Raw genomic sequence first — 12,747 nt, forward strand, 5'->3', positions numbered from 1 at the left:
GTGGGAATCCACAAGTCGAACATGAGTGCAAAAGCACCTTCCACTTATGTATCCTTACAACTGGTATACAGATGACTGTGTGAAGGAACAACGAGAGAGGGCTGCTGCCTTTTTGCCCTGCTTATAGGCTTCCTGGAGATACTTAATTGGCCATTATCTGAAACAGAATACTGGACTAGATGGACCTTCTATCTGATCCAAAAGGACTTTCATTATGGCTTTTTTTAAGTACTTCTAGGCTATGGGTTGGTCAGACTTGAAAAAACAGCATCAGCACACAGGAGACTGCATATGTAAGTTATTTTAGTCAGTTTAAATCCCCACCTTTCCATTGAAAATAATCCTGTCCCACAACCCAAAGTAAACAATGCAGAGCATTTCCACAGAAGGTACCGCTTTTGGTGTACCTGAAACAATGCACCAAGTGTCCTAATGTTAAATGAAATATTCCACATTGGCCACTCTGTAAATAGAACGCTGCACTAGATGGGCCTTTGGTCTGGTTCAGCATGGCTCTCTTTACGTTCTTATGATAATATATACTTCTGGTCTTACTACAACAACAACTACTATTATTATAACGAAACACTTTTTTTGAGATGCAAAAAGGTGTCAAGATGTGGACAATATCTAAGTTAGAAGGACTTGCATTAGTAATTAACCTCCTTCCATCCCTGGCTGAGAACTGAATCGCTTTTCCTTTCTGTCACGAGAAAGCGGTCTAGGGAACGTGAAGAAGAGTCCCTCCCATGTATGAACTATTATGGCAAAATGCACCACATTACCCATTTAGTATCTCTTTGCGACTTCCAAGGAAACAACAGTCAAAACCAACCAACTGCCTGGGTCAGGGATGGCCAAATCAGAGATAAATGGCCCCAGGGCAGTATGAAGGCACTTGATGAAACCACCTTGCTAAAGCTAAACCGGTCTGGATCTGGTCAGACTACCTGGGAACCCTATGGATTCTGTCGTGAGTTCAATGATGGGAGAATGGCCGGATATAAATGTACTAAATAAATAAGTTGGCCAACCCAGTTTTTTAGACTATAGGTCCAAATTCGCAGATGTGTGCCGTGAACTTACCGAGGACAGCTGGACGCAGTTAGAGTTGACGTCATATTCTATATAAGCCACCTGTTCGCCATTCTTCAATTCCCCATCATTTGTGTAGCAAAGGTCCCTGGTCTGGGTGGCGAGGCGATCCACCTCGTCCATTGTATAAGTACAGAGTGCAGATTCTTCTCTCAGCTTCCCCGAAGAAGCCTGCCAGGCAGAGAAGGCGGCAAAAAGCACCCCTCCTTGAGCTGCACCAGCATCTCCCTCTCCAACATCGGCAGCCTGCAGGAGACTGTAACTCTTCTCCCCGCTCCGGCAGACCAAAGGTAGCTCCACATAGGAGTAATAGTGCGAGTCGTCCAGGCAGATCCTCGAAATGTAGGTCCTGTACTCGCGGGAGTGCGACTTAATATCACGCCGGTAGAATAAGAAGTAAACGCTGGAGCCGTGAGTGAAAGATTTGATAAAATGGTGGTTATATTCCGAGAGTCGGCCCACAGCCAGCTTTGCCGTTTCCTCGTACGAGAAGATGGAGTGAAGGTCTGGTCCGGCCACCTCTCCTGGGTGTGGCCGGAGATTGCGAGTTGTAATGGGAGGAATGCTACCTCCCACCCCGCGACTGGTGTACCCTCGGCCCACAAACAGAACTGGCACGTTGTCTTTGGAGTATCCTATTAGCCCCACGGTGGAAATATTTGGGTCATTTGCTGCCACATATTGCGTGTCTCCTGGAGTTCGGGGTTGGAAAAGGACGTGGTTAATGAAGTCGAGGCTTCTCTTCTCACAGATTCCCTGCCACACACTACCGCATACGATGAGCTCCTTCTCCAGCGAGTTGACCAGCAAGAGCTTGTTGTAGTTGTCCGTTTCCTGAGCCTGGGGACACTCCTGCTTGGTGACAGGCGGAAGGCAGTCCTTGCTGTCCAAGGAAGGCCCCGTGGAAACGGCCTCCTCCACCACCAGGCTGGATGTCAGCTGGAAAAGGTAATTTGTGGCCCCCAGATAGAGTCTTCCAGAGTCAGGATCCATAATCAAATGAAGAAATTTGGTGGCATTGTGTGAAAAGGTGGCATACGGTAGTCCCTGTGGAATGACTGCCCCCAGGAAACACAGAGCAAAGAGAAGGAATGCCCCCAAAGGCATCATACTCATTCTGCAAAAGAGGACACAGACAGAACACAGGGTTAATTTCTCTGCTGATTCCAAATATCGGCTATTGTCGTCTCTCTCTCTTCTCTTGTACTTACAAATACAGACACTTTACATCACATGAAGAGTTCCTCTTAGTATAAAAAATGTCTTAAAAATAGTAACAGTGCAATTGTACTCTTATATAGACAATAAACGGAGGACACATTCTTTGAGAAGTTTCTGTATGTTATCTGACGTCTCTCCTTGGATGTGATTTGCCTCAAACCCCTTGGAGGGAAGGCAGGATGTTAAGTGCAATAAATACAATCTCTCAGATGGCTATATTCAGGCAATCTGATGGCCATTCTGACTACACTGCATGCCCTAGAAAAGCATTCTTTCAATGCTAGTGTGTGTGTTTCTATGCACTTGCTGCAGTAATCAAGTTCTAAAACAGATCGTAACATTCATAGCCGTACCACCCCATCCTTCAAATACCTGAGTAATAGGACCAACAGATTTAAGTGGGAGAAAGCAATGATCAAACCAATTACAATAATAATTCTTCCCCTCCCACCAAAAAATGTCATAATTAACACTGTTCCACCAGCCCTTCTCAATTCTTAAACCAAGTGTGCGCCCAATAATAAGTGCAGCACGGAGTCATAGAAACCTATATCAAGAGCTGCAGCAAATTCGCATGCCATTAACCTAGTTTGCATATCTCCCATTGAAATCACAGCTGGTGGATGTATTTCAGTTATTCTACAAAAGCGGTGTAATCTCCTTCACGCTAAAGAAAATCCTCATTCTGCGCTAAGGGAATTCAAATTCTGCATGTGGGGAGCTGAATTATGGAACATAGGAAGCTGCCTTAGACTATGGATCCGTCCAGCCCAATATTGTTGCCACTGAGTGGCAGCAACGGCTCTCCAGGGTTTAATGCAGGAATAGTTCAAATACTTGAAACGTTGTCACACAGAAGAGGGCCGGGATCTCTTCTCCATCATCGCAGAGTGCAGGACACGGAATAATGGGCTCAAGTTAAAGGAAGCCAGATTCCGGCTGGACATCAGGAAAAACTTCCTGACTCTTAGAGCAGTACGACAATGGAACCAGTTACCTAGGGAGGTTGTGGGCTCTCCCACACTAGAGGCCTTCAAGAGGCAGCTGGACAGCCATCTGTCAGGGATGCTTTAGGGTGGATTCCTGCATTGAGCAGGGGGTTGGACTTGATGGGCTTATTAGGCCCCTTCCCAATCTACTATTCTTTGATTCTATGATTCTAGTTCCAGCCCAACCCAGAGATGCCGGGGATTGAACCTGGGACCTTCTGCATGCAAAGTAGCTGCTCTGCCGCTGAGCTGCAGCCCCACCTTATGCATACTTGCATGATTGTCCATTTGCTTTGGTTGGCAATATGGAAGGAAAGGGAACTCCTAATGCCAGAACCTGATGGCCCTCCCTCCAGGCCCTGAGATTTTACTGCACAGTGCCTACACCTCTCCTCACAGGAGCAGCAGCAGATGAGCCCTGCTGGATCAGACCAATTCAGAATCCTTCTCTCCACAATAGACAACCAGATGCCTCCAGGAAAAAGCGGGGCACCAGGCCTCCCCCACTTTTCCTCCCCAGCAAATGGCATCTGGAGCAAAACTGCCTGTGAACAGGGGGAGGCTCCATACATAATGGCTGCTGGAAGACCTACCCTCCATGAATTTCTGTAGACGCATTTAAAGCCAGCTAAGCTAACAGGCTACATCTGCACAGCTACGAGGGCTAGAATGAATGCTGAAATTCCCAGAGAATCCCACAGCTGAATGCTGTGCTGAGTTCCAGATGTCATGCTTGTGCAGAATGCAGGCCACCTTGGTAATACGATCTTCTCCGCTGTCCCTACCATTAGCCAGAGTGAGGTGGCTGCCCCAGGCAATGGATGCTGGGGGACAGCAGTGAGGTGTTGGGGGGATGGAGCCATGTGGCCTACATGGCCTGTCCTGTACCTTCTAGGCTGCAATGTGTGGTGGAAGATACTGTCCCATCACCAGTGTTGAAGTAAGATTGAGAGCAGTGTGGTGTAGTGATTAGAGTGTTGGACTGAGACTCAGGAAATCAGGGTTCCAGTCCCCATTCAGCAATGAAGCTTACTGGGAGACTTTGGGCCAGTCACTGACTCTCAGCCTAGCCTACCTCACAAGGCATCTCAGAAAATTAATGCAAAATAATTTTAAAATATATCATGATAAATCACCAGAATATAAAGGACATAGCACTAATCCACTGAATGAAATATAAATATGACACAAATTATAATTAAAATAAATCATTGAAGGGTTTCAGTGCAGGTCAACAGAATGGATTTGGCCTGATGCCTAAAAATGGCAGTGAGGGTGGGGCTGCCCATTCAGGGGCACTAGCGGGTGCTCCAGAAACCCCCCTTGGCCCCACTCTCTTGACAGGATTGGCGCACAACCTCCCGCTGCCTGAGGAAGGAGGACACAGTGGGGGAGGAGTGGAAGGCGCTACCCCTATTAGGGGGAAGGGTGTGAGCTGCCACTGCTTCTGGGGTGGGGGGGAGCGCGAGCTGCTGGAGCTGCCACCGCCTGCCTCTTCCCCCAGGAGGTGGCCCTGGAGAACACCTGTGCTGCAGCCCCGCTCAAGAAGGACCCCTCAGAGCAGGTCAGTTGGATTGAGGGGAGACATGATAGCACTTTTCAAATACTTGAAAGGCTGTCACACAGAGGTGGGCCAGGATCTCTTCTTGATCCTTCCAGAGTGCAGGACACGGAATAATGGGCTCAAGTTACAAGAAGCCAGATTCCAGCTGGACATCAGGAAAAACTTCCTGACTGTTAGAGCAGTACGACAATGGGACCAGTTACCTAGGGAGGTCATGGGCTCTCCCACGCTAGAGGCGTTCAAGAGGCATGCTTTAGGGTGGATTCCTGCATTGAGCAGGGGGTTGGACTCGCTGGCCCTGTAGGCCCGTTCCAACTCAGCTATTCTATGATTGGTGGGCTCTATGGGGAGCCGTACCGGCAGCAGAGATCCCATCTGCATACATGGATGATCTCAAAATTATATTGTAAAAACATGACCTGTTAGAACAGCCTTTCTCAACCTGGGGCGCTCCAGATGTGTTGGACTACAACTCCCAGAATGCCCCAGCCAGCTCTGCTGGCTGGGGCATTCTGGGAGATGCAGTCCAACACATCTGGAGCGCCCCAGGTTGAGAAAGGCTGTGTTAGAAGATGGAGGAGGGAGAATCCATATAATTCAAACTTAGCACTGTGGCTAAGGTATATTACCGATGACATTTTTTAACATTTGGAGAGGGCCTCAAAACAGTTTACAATCGTTTTTTTTCGGTGAGTCAATAGCAAAGAATCACATCCAGGCTTCGATACCACTTTCAATACGCATCAGATCACTTTTTTAGATGTTGTTGTCTCCAGTGAAGCCATTGTCATGGTCGCAATAACATCTAAGAAACCCACTGATAGGAGCAATTCTCTTAGGAATGAAAGCTATCAACTTGCCCATCTGAGGAATAATCTTCTGTACAGTAAAATTCTTAGAGCTAAACACAACTGTTCGTGTAAGGATGGTGTACAAGAAGGAACCTCGCTTCCTAGTTCAACATCTCTGTGACAGAGGTAATCATTTTCCAGTAGTAAAATCTATCAGACACAGGACTAATGCCTGAGGCCAAGAATCTCCATTAACACCTCTTGAGAAAATGACATGCAATAAAGCTATGTGTGTTCCTCCTTTCAATTCCATCCCCAAAGAAATCCAAAATAGCCTCCGTAGCCAGCGGCACTTGGTGCATGATTTACCTGGTCCATCAGAAAAATCTCTTATATCATTCAAAAGAACGTACAACCTTACATAGAGATTTCACATACACTAGAACCACTGGTGGTCAGTCAATACTTTTTCAAATTTGTAAACCGAAAGGACACCATCCATGTGGACAGTGTTCCTATTGTAAATTCATTCAGAAGGTAATACATTTCCCTCGCTCTGTCAATTAACAACACGTGTCCTTCACTACCTTTACAACGTGTAATAGTTCAGGAGTTATTTATATCAGCAAGACTTCCAGACCCCTTAAGGTAAGAAGAGGAGAACATCAGTCCAATTTGCACCACAGGAGGAAAGCGGCTCCTTTCGTAAAAACACTTGGTCTTGATGCATACTGCTTTGGGGCGTAGAGAATGGTGCAGGTAATGACAGACTGCTAACAAGAAATAACTTTATTGGATGATGCCATCAGAAACTTTGGCTCCATTGGGTCTTAGTGAAGGCTTTGATTTTCCAGCCAGTTTGTGATTACCATTTTTAAAAAAGAAAGCTAGATAGAACTGCCTTTCAGTTATATAAGTACAAGCAGACTCAGTAGCAGTGTGTTAGCAGAAATGCACAATGACACAACCCACCACAAGCAATGGATGAGCTGTACTCAACCAGGGCATATAAACAACCTAAGGCTAAAATACTCCCACAGTTGGTCAACTTTTGAGTGTTTTGGTAACACTTCTCAGAGAACAAAGGAGAGTTAACAGTACTAGGTAACTTTTGTAGAATTTGTAATCTTCGTGTTTGGTTTTTTTTTTTTTAAGTCATTTTGTGTGGAGTAGTGATTAAATTCTTGTAGGAATGCAAGTAGAGGATTCTTGCAGCTAATGGAGAGTTTTAACGTTTTAGGTATGTTTTAAATCTGTGTAACTAAAATTCACTGAAGTTCCAAACTTAGTCAACAGAGACCTTTTGTACATGTGGTTCTATTGCAACTCCCTCAAGCAAGTCAGTACATTTCTGTTATGAGATATGCAGGCATTTAGAGAGAGAGAGAGAGAAAAATCCATGGAAAATATGAGTGTTTGTCCCTATATGAATGTATAATTTTTTTTAAAAAAAAGAATTACATGTATTTATTCTAATTTATCTTGTTTTATCGTTATTATTGCTCCTGACGAAGGAGAAAAATGCTCTTTAAAATGCATTGAGCTTTTATATCAAATAAAACACTTCTTCCTCTGGCACTTGAGAGGCATTCTCTGTTTTTTTCCTTCGAAGACATGACCTGGTCAGGTGAGTGGCAACATGCTGAAGCAGTCCATGTAGGATTGACAAAGGGTTCAAGTGCAATACGGTCCAGGACGATTCAGGAATGTTCTGCCTTTAGCTATCTTCTACTCACAGAACAGGATCAAGGGAGATTAACTGGAGAAGGTGGGTGGCCATTGCATTATCTACAGTGGCTAAAGGTCAGGCGTTTTGAAACTGGATTCTGGGAGTTCCCAGAAACTTATCAGCCATCCCTCAATGGGATGATATTATAATATACACATGAAGCTGCCTTATACTAAGTCAGAGCAGCTAGCCCAACAGTGTCTCCTCTGCAGGGTTTTTTTCAGTGTGCAGTTGGACACAAAATGTGCAGTTAGGGAAAATGTTAGAAATCTGATAATGTGCAGTTGAAAAAAGTGGTGAAAAAAATAAGACACATGTTATGTGTATGTGTTTATTAAGAACTTAACAACAGACAAAGTCAGGGACGGCATGTAACACAAATTATATAAGGGTGCAGGTGAAAGAGCCCTTGATGGTGTGACTGATGTTGTTGGGTCCTATGACAGTATTGCCTGAATAGATGTGGGGGAAAAGTCAGCACTTGGGTCTATTGCATGGTCTGGTTCCTCTGTCTGTGTCTCTGTCCTGTGTACTATTGCTGGTTAGCATCTGCTTCAGGCTGGGAAGTTGTCTGTAGGCCAGGACTGGTCTGCCTCCCAAGGCTTGTGAGAGAGAAGTGTCTGTGCTGATGATGGGTTGGTGTTCACTGACGATCCATTGCAGTGGTTAAATTGGGGGCTGTAGGTGACCAGTGTACTTCTCTTGGTCTGTCATCCTTCCTGGGTAACTTTATGGCCCTGTCAATCTGTCTTAAAATTCAAGGTGCTACTAGTGTTGGTGATAATCTGTCCAGTTATGAAAGAGAAATAATGTGTTTGGCTTGGGCGGCGACAAGGGCGGGGGGGAGCAGCGTCCGACAGGGCATTTATGCAGTTGGAAAATTTGCTTTAAAAAAACCCCCTACTCCTCTGACTGGCAGTGGCTCTTCAAAGTTTCTTTCAGTCCTGCTTCCAAAGAACTTTTTAAATGAAGATTCTGGGGACTGAATCTGAGACCTCATGCACATGGCTGGCATGGTTGGGCTTCTGCCCAGGTACCACATACCAGCAGGTGCCCACTGACGGAAGTCCCTGGACCTGCTCCTCATCTTTGTCATTACAAGCTGCTTGTTTACCTGCCTCTCGGTCTGGCCCAGACAACAACTGTGGTCAGAAGGAGGAGCAGTAGATGCCATCACCTGCTTGCTCGTTGGCTCTCTGCCTGGCAAGTCTGGAGTTGGTAGCAATGATGAGGAAGAGAAGTAGCAGCAGGTGGCACTGTGGGCGATCAGGTAGACTCACTGAAGGAGAGGGGACCATTGAGGATGTGTTGGCCAAGGGCCATCCAAAACCTGGAGCCGGCACTGCTTACCCATGCAAGATACGTGTGGTCTATTACATAACTATGACCCCCCCCCCCCGTGCACTGTGCAAGACACACACTTTGACATGTTGGTGACAGGACTGAGCAGGGAAATGTTTCTGTGGGTTTTCAGCAGAGCTTGCTTGCACAGCACGGACTGGCAGACAGCTGCTGTATTCCTGTTTGTAGGATTCCTGGAGGCATCTGGTTGGCCAATGTGGGAGACAGAAAGCTGGACTAGACAGGCTTCAGTACATAATCTGGATTGGTTGAAAGTTGCTGCCCTTCATCCCTTTTACAAATGAATTGTATTTTTGTTAAGGGTGCTGAATGAATAGATAAATGCATGAATGTTTTTTTAAAGCATGATCCAGCTGTAAAATGTAAACTGTCTCAGGAAGGAAGGAAGGGATCAAAGCCACTAGCCAATCAGTGTTGTGCACAGCCAGCCACCAGCCAATCAGTGCTGTGCACAGCCAGCCACTAGCCAATCACTGCTGCGCACAGCCAGCTCTGTAGCAAACCTTGCAGAACCAATGAAGGCAGGAACCTGGGTTTGTCTCGCCAAGTGGAAACACACCATGGCAGCTGGTATTTACAGATACATCTGTACATACCTCAAGAGTAGTGAAAGATTATGACACCAAACCTTACTGCCTTCCATAGGGCCATAAGAAACTATCTCCTAGTGTCAACTCTAGGAGAGCCGGTGTGGTAGTGCTTAAGCCATTGGACTGGAACTCAGCAGATCTTGGTTCTAGTCCCCACACGGTGATGAAGCTCACTGAATGACTTTAGACCAGTCACTGCCTTGCAGCCAACCTGCCTCACAGTATGCTGTGAGTATGAAATAGAGAGGAGGAGGAGGAGGAGGAGGAGGAGGAGGAGGAGGAGGAGGAATGCTACCTTGAATTCCTTGAAGGAAAGGAAAGATATAAATGTAACAAATAAGTAAATAAATAAATAAATACTGTAAGACAGGACTTATGTTAGTGACAAAAAAACAAAATCACAGATCATTGCCTAAGCAAGGTGAAAAAACAGACTCTGCTGAGTTATAGAAAGTAATATTAAACCAGAGAAAGTGATGCACAGGAGATGCTTCCCAGGAAGAAGGGAATTTGTGGGCACTAGCTGTCCAACTTGCAAAAATGAGCCCGGCAGACAATAACACTAGTAAGCCAGTGCAGGGGAACAAAACCAGCCAGGACTTATTGACAAAACCCCAGATCCTCCCTGTTCTTAATCCGTCACCATAGAAACTGCCCATGAAGGCATGAAAGGTCAAAGTTGCCTTGGTGGGGAGAGGAAAGCCCAAGGCAACAGTTTCCCAATGAAATCCTCTTGTTTCCCAGAGGGCCGAGTGCTCTTTGCCCCATCACACTCCCAATTTGCTTGGCAGGACAAGCGTTATCGAGGTGTGACTGTCCGCGACTTTCACAGCATAGTGAAGGAACAGGCTGTCCAGGCCAAAGTCTCCCTTTTTGTTGTTGTTGTTGTTGTTTTGTGTGATTCTGCGTCCACTGGCAATTAAAGGCTTCCAGTCCAGAAGCTTTTCAGAGCTGTTTCCGACAGTGTTTTTTGTTTTTAAAAGTTGACATGGATGTCAAGAACCAAGTCTTTGAGATCTGTGTCAATATCACTTTAAAATTGCTGGCAGTTTTATATTGATCTAACTCCATAACAAAGGGACAAGAATCTTAACTATTCTCAAAGGGCTTGAGGCTAGGGATGGGCAAGAAATTTGCTTTGTCTGGATTTTTATGTGATTGGGGTGGGGGGGAAACTACTCTGCTTCTGGTGGCTCCTTGGCAAGTGGACACCAGCTGCCACCGGTCTGGCTCCACATATAGAATTGTATGCGCTGGTAGTCTACAGGGGGAAACAATCTAGAGCAATTTCTGCATTACAAAAAGCATCATCGGACAGGTGGAATTTCACGTTTTCCTACTGTCACGATGGCCTCTTGCCGCTGTCTCACAACAGCGATGGTCTCTTTACACAGGGAGAGAAAGACGAAGCAGCAACAACCACATGGCCCATTCAGTGGCCATTTATATCATGGCGCTTTTCCTGCACACAGCAGGAAATGGCGGCACATTCCATTTAAAAAAAAAGTCGGATTAAAAGGGGTCTATTTTGTGATGGAAAAACGAGTGGAAGGAATGGGAGGCGCTTAGGAGGCAGATGTTGTCTAAAGGACTCTCAAACATCCATAAGTACGCAGTAGTGAGCGTGAGATAAAACGCTCGTCTGATGACGCCCAAGAAATGCTACAGCAATAGTGGAAATAACAAGAACTGCTGAGGTTCATAGTGGAACAGTTAACTTTTTCACACACTCACACACACACACACACACACACACACACACACACACACAGATGTACAACTAACCACCAAGTATTTAAACAAATTCCCTTCACTTTCAAAAGCAGTTTGCCCTGAGCATGAAGGGCTGTTCTTTGAGAAAAATCAAGTCAAAAGTCCCCTGGGGCTCAGAGAATTGTTCTTATTCATCCTGGCCAATGTATCCAGATAGTGATGCCTTACTGCTGCAATTCATGGAAACTGCTGACAATTATATTGTAATTTGGCCAAACTCAAAAGCTTAATTTCTACAAAGACTGTGTTGAAATTTCTCCCAAGGAGGAGGAATTGCTCTCTTTGCAAAAATCATTCAGGCTGCACAATCCTACTGTCCTGGGGCAGATTTCTGATCATATCAGTGTAGAATTCAGACAGAGTAAAAGGGAACAGGTTATTCCAATATTATTCCCATACACTTGCATTCTTCCTTTGCAGCAGCCAAGTATGCCCACGGTTGGATATGGGATCGTGCCCACTGTAGGACTTTGGTCTAATCTGCTACCGTTGCTCAAATATCCTTATGAGGTTTTAGAATCAGTGAACTACGTAAATATGCCCCAGAAAAGATAGCTCAAATCCTGTCATTCCCAGATCTGAGAGTTGGGCCAAAACTCTGGAAAGTGGCCTAGAGAAAACATGTATTTCTCTGGGAAATAAGGTATGTAGGGTATCCTCATAGTACTTTTGTGTATGTTATCCTCATAGTACCTTTGAATATAGGCAATTTGGCAGATGTGTGTATGTCAGAAATGAGAAGACAACGGAGCGCACTGAATATTATTACTGTAACAGACAGCATTTTGTTAAGCTCTAAAATCCAGCTCCGCGTGCTTATTTTAGGTAAGCAAGCAAGACGGCCGGGACACTCGCCCTCACTGATGCTGCTTTGGCACACTGCCCTGGAAGCTCACATATGGCGATTCACATCACACCAGCTCTGGCTGCTGTTTAGGTGGCATAGACAGAGGGGCTTTTGTTCCTGGGGGATAATGGGGCACTCACCATTCCCTCTTCCCAAAGCCACTGGAGGCACCAGGCTCCCTCACATTCCCAAGCAACTCTGCACTGGGCTTTGGCGAGATCTCTTCCCTCCCTCCCTCCCTCCCTCGCCCGCTACCCCTTCCCAGGCTTCAAGGGGAAAGGAAAAAAAAGAGAAATTGAGGTGCATTTATTATAGCCAGATAGACAGTCCTTTGTGGGACTTTGGGGTAGGGGTGGTTACAGTATGCTAATGTTCAAATGATAACGCCTTAACCTCAAACGCACTGGACCTTCACACTATAGCAAGGTAGGAAATAAATAATGTTCCTACAGCAAAATGTAGCTCCATCCAGAAGCCCTTAATCTGTGGGAAAGAGAAGAAAGCAGTGGTATAGTGGTGCCAGGGCTTGCAGGGTAAAGGCACCAGGACATTTTGACTAGCAGGGCCAATGACATCATCAGCTGCTACCCCCCTCTCTCCCCTCGCCCACACACCCTGCTCAGACTTCCCTGTTCCCTCTGAGTTTAGCTGCAATTCCTCACAAGTAGCTAGAGAGGGGAAGATGGATTTTTGCAGCAACATACATACATACAAACACACAAACAGATTTGGCTCAATACAGCTCCCTGTATTTTTGGAGCATCTGCTCTTCAACATTTTACCATT

At 45.7% G+C, this 12,747-nt stretch overlaps 1 protein-coding gene across 1 annotated transcript in view; it reads right to left on the reverse strand.

Moving 5' to 3' along the window:
* PLXNB1 (plexin B1) overlaps positions 1 to 12,747 on the reverse strand; it is a 146,066-nt gene that overhangs the window by 75,530 nt on the left and 57,789 nt on the right. The window contains exon 4 of the mRNA XM_063122145.1: positions 1,087 to 2,212. Within this exon, the coding sequence (XP_062978215.1) occupies positions 1,087 to 2,211 (1,125 nt within the window). The 5' untranslated portion in view covers position 2,212. The remainder of the gene's footprint in view (positions 1 to 1,086; positions 2,213 to 12,747) is intronic.

Source organism: Elgaria multicarinata, chromosome 3, assembly GCF_023053635.1.
Source record: "Elgaria multicarinata webbii isolate HBS135686 ecotype San Diego chromosome 3, rElgMul1.1.pri, whole genome shotgun sequence".
Classification (NCBI taxonomy): domain Eukaryota; kingdom Metazoa; phylum Chordata; class Lepidosauria; order Squamata; family Anguidae; genus Elgaria; species Elgaria multicarinata.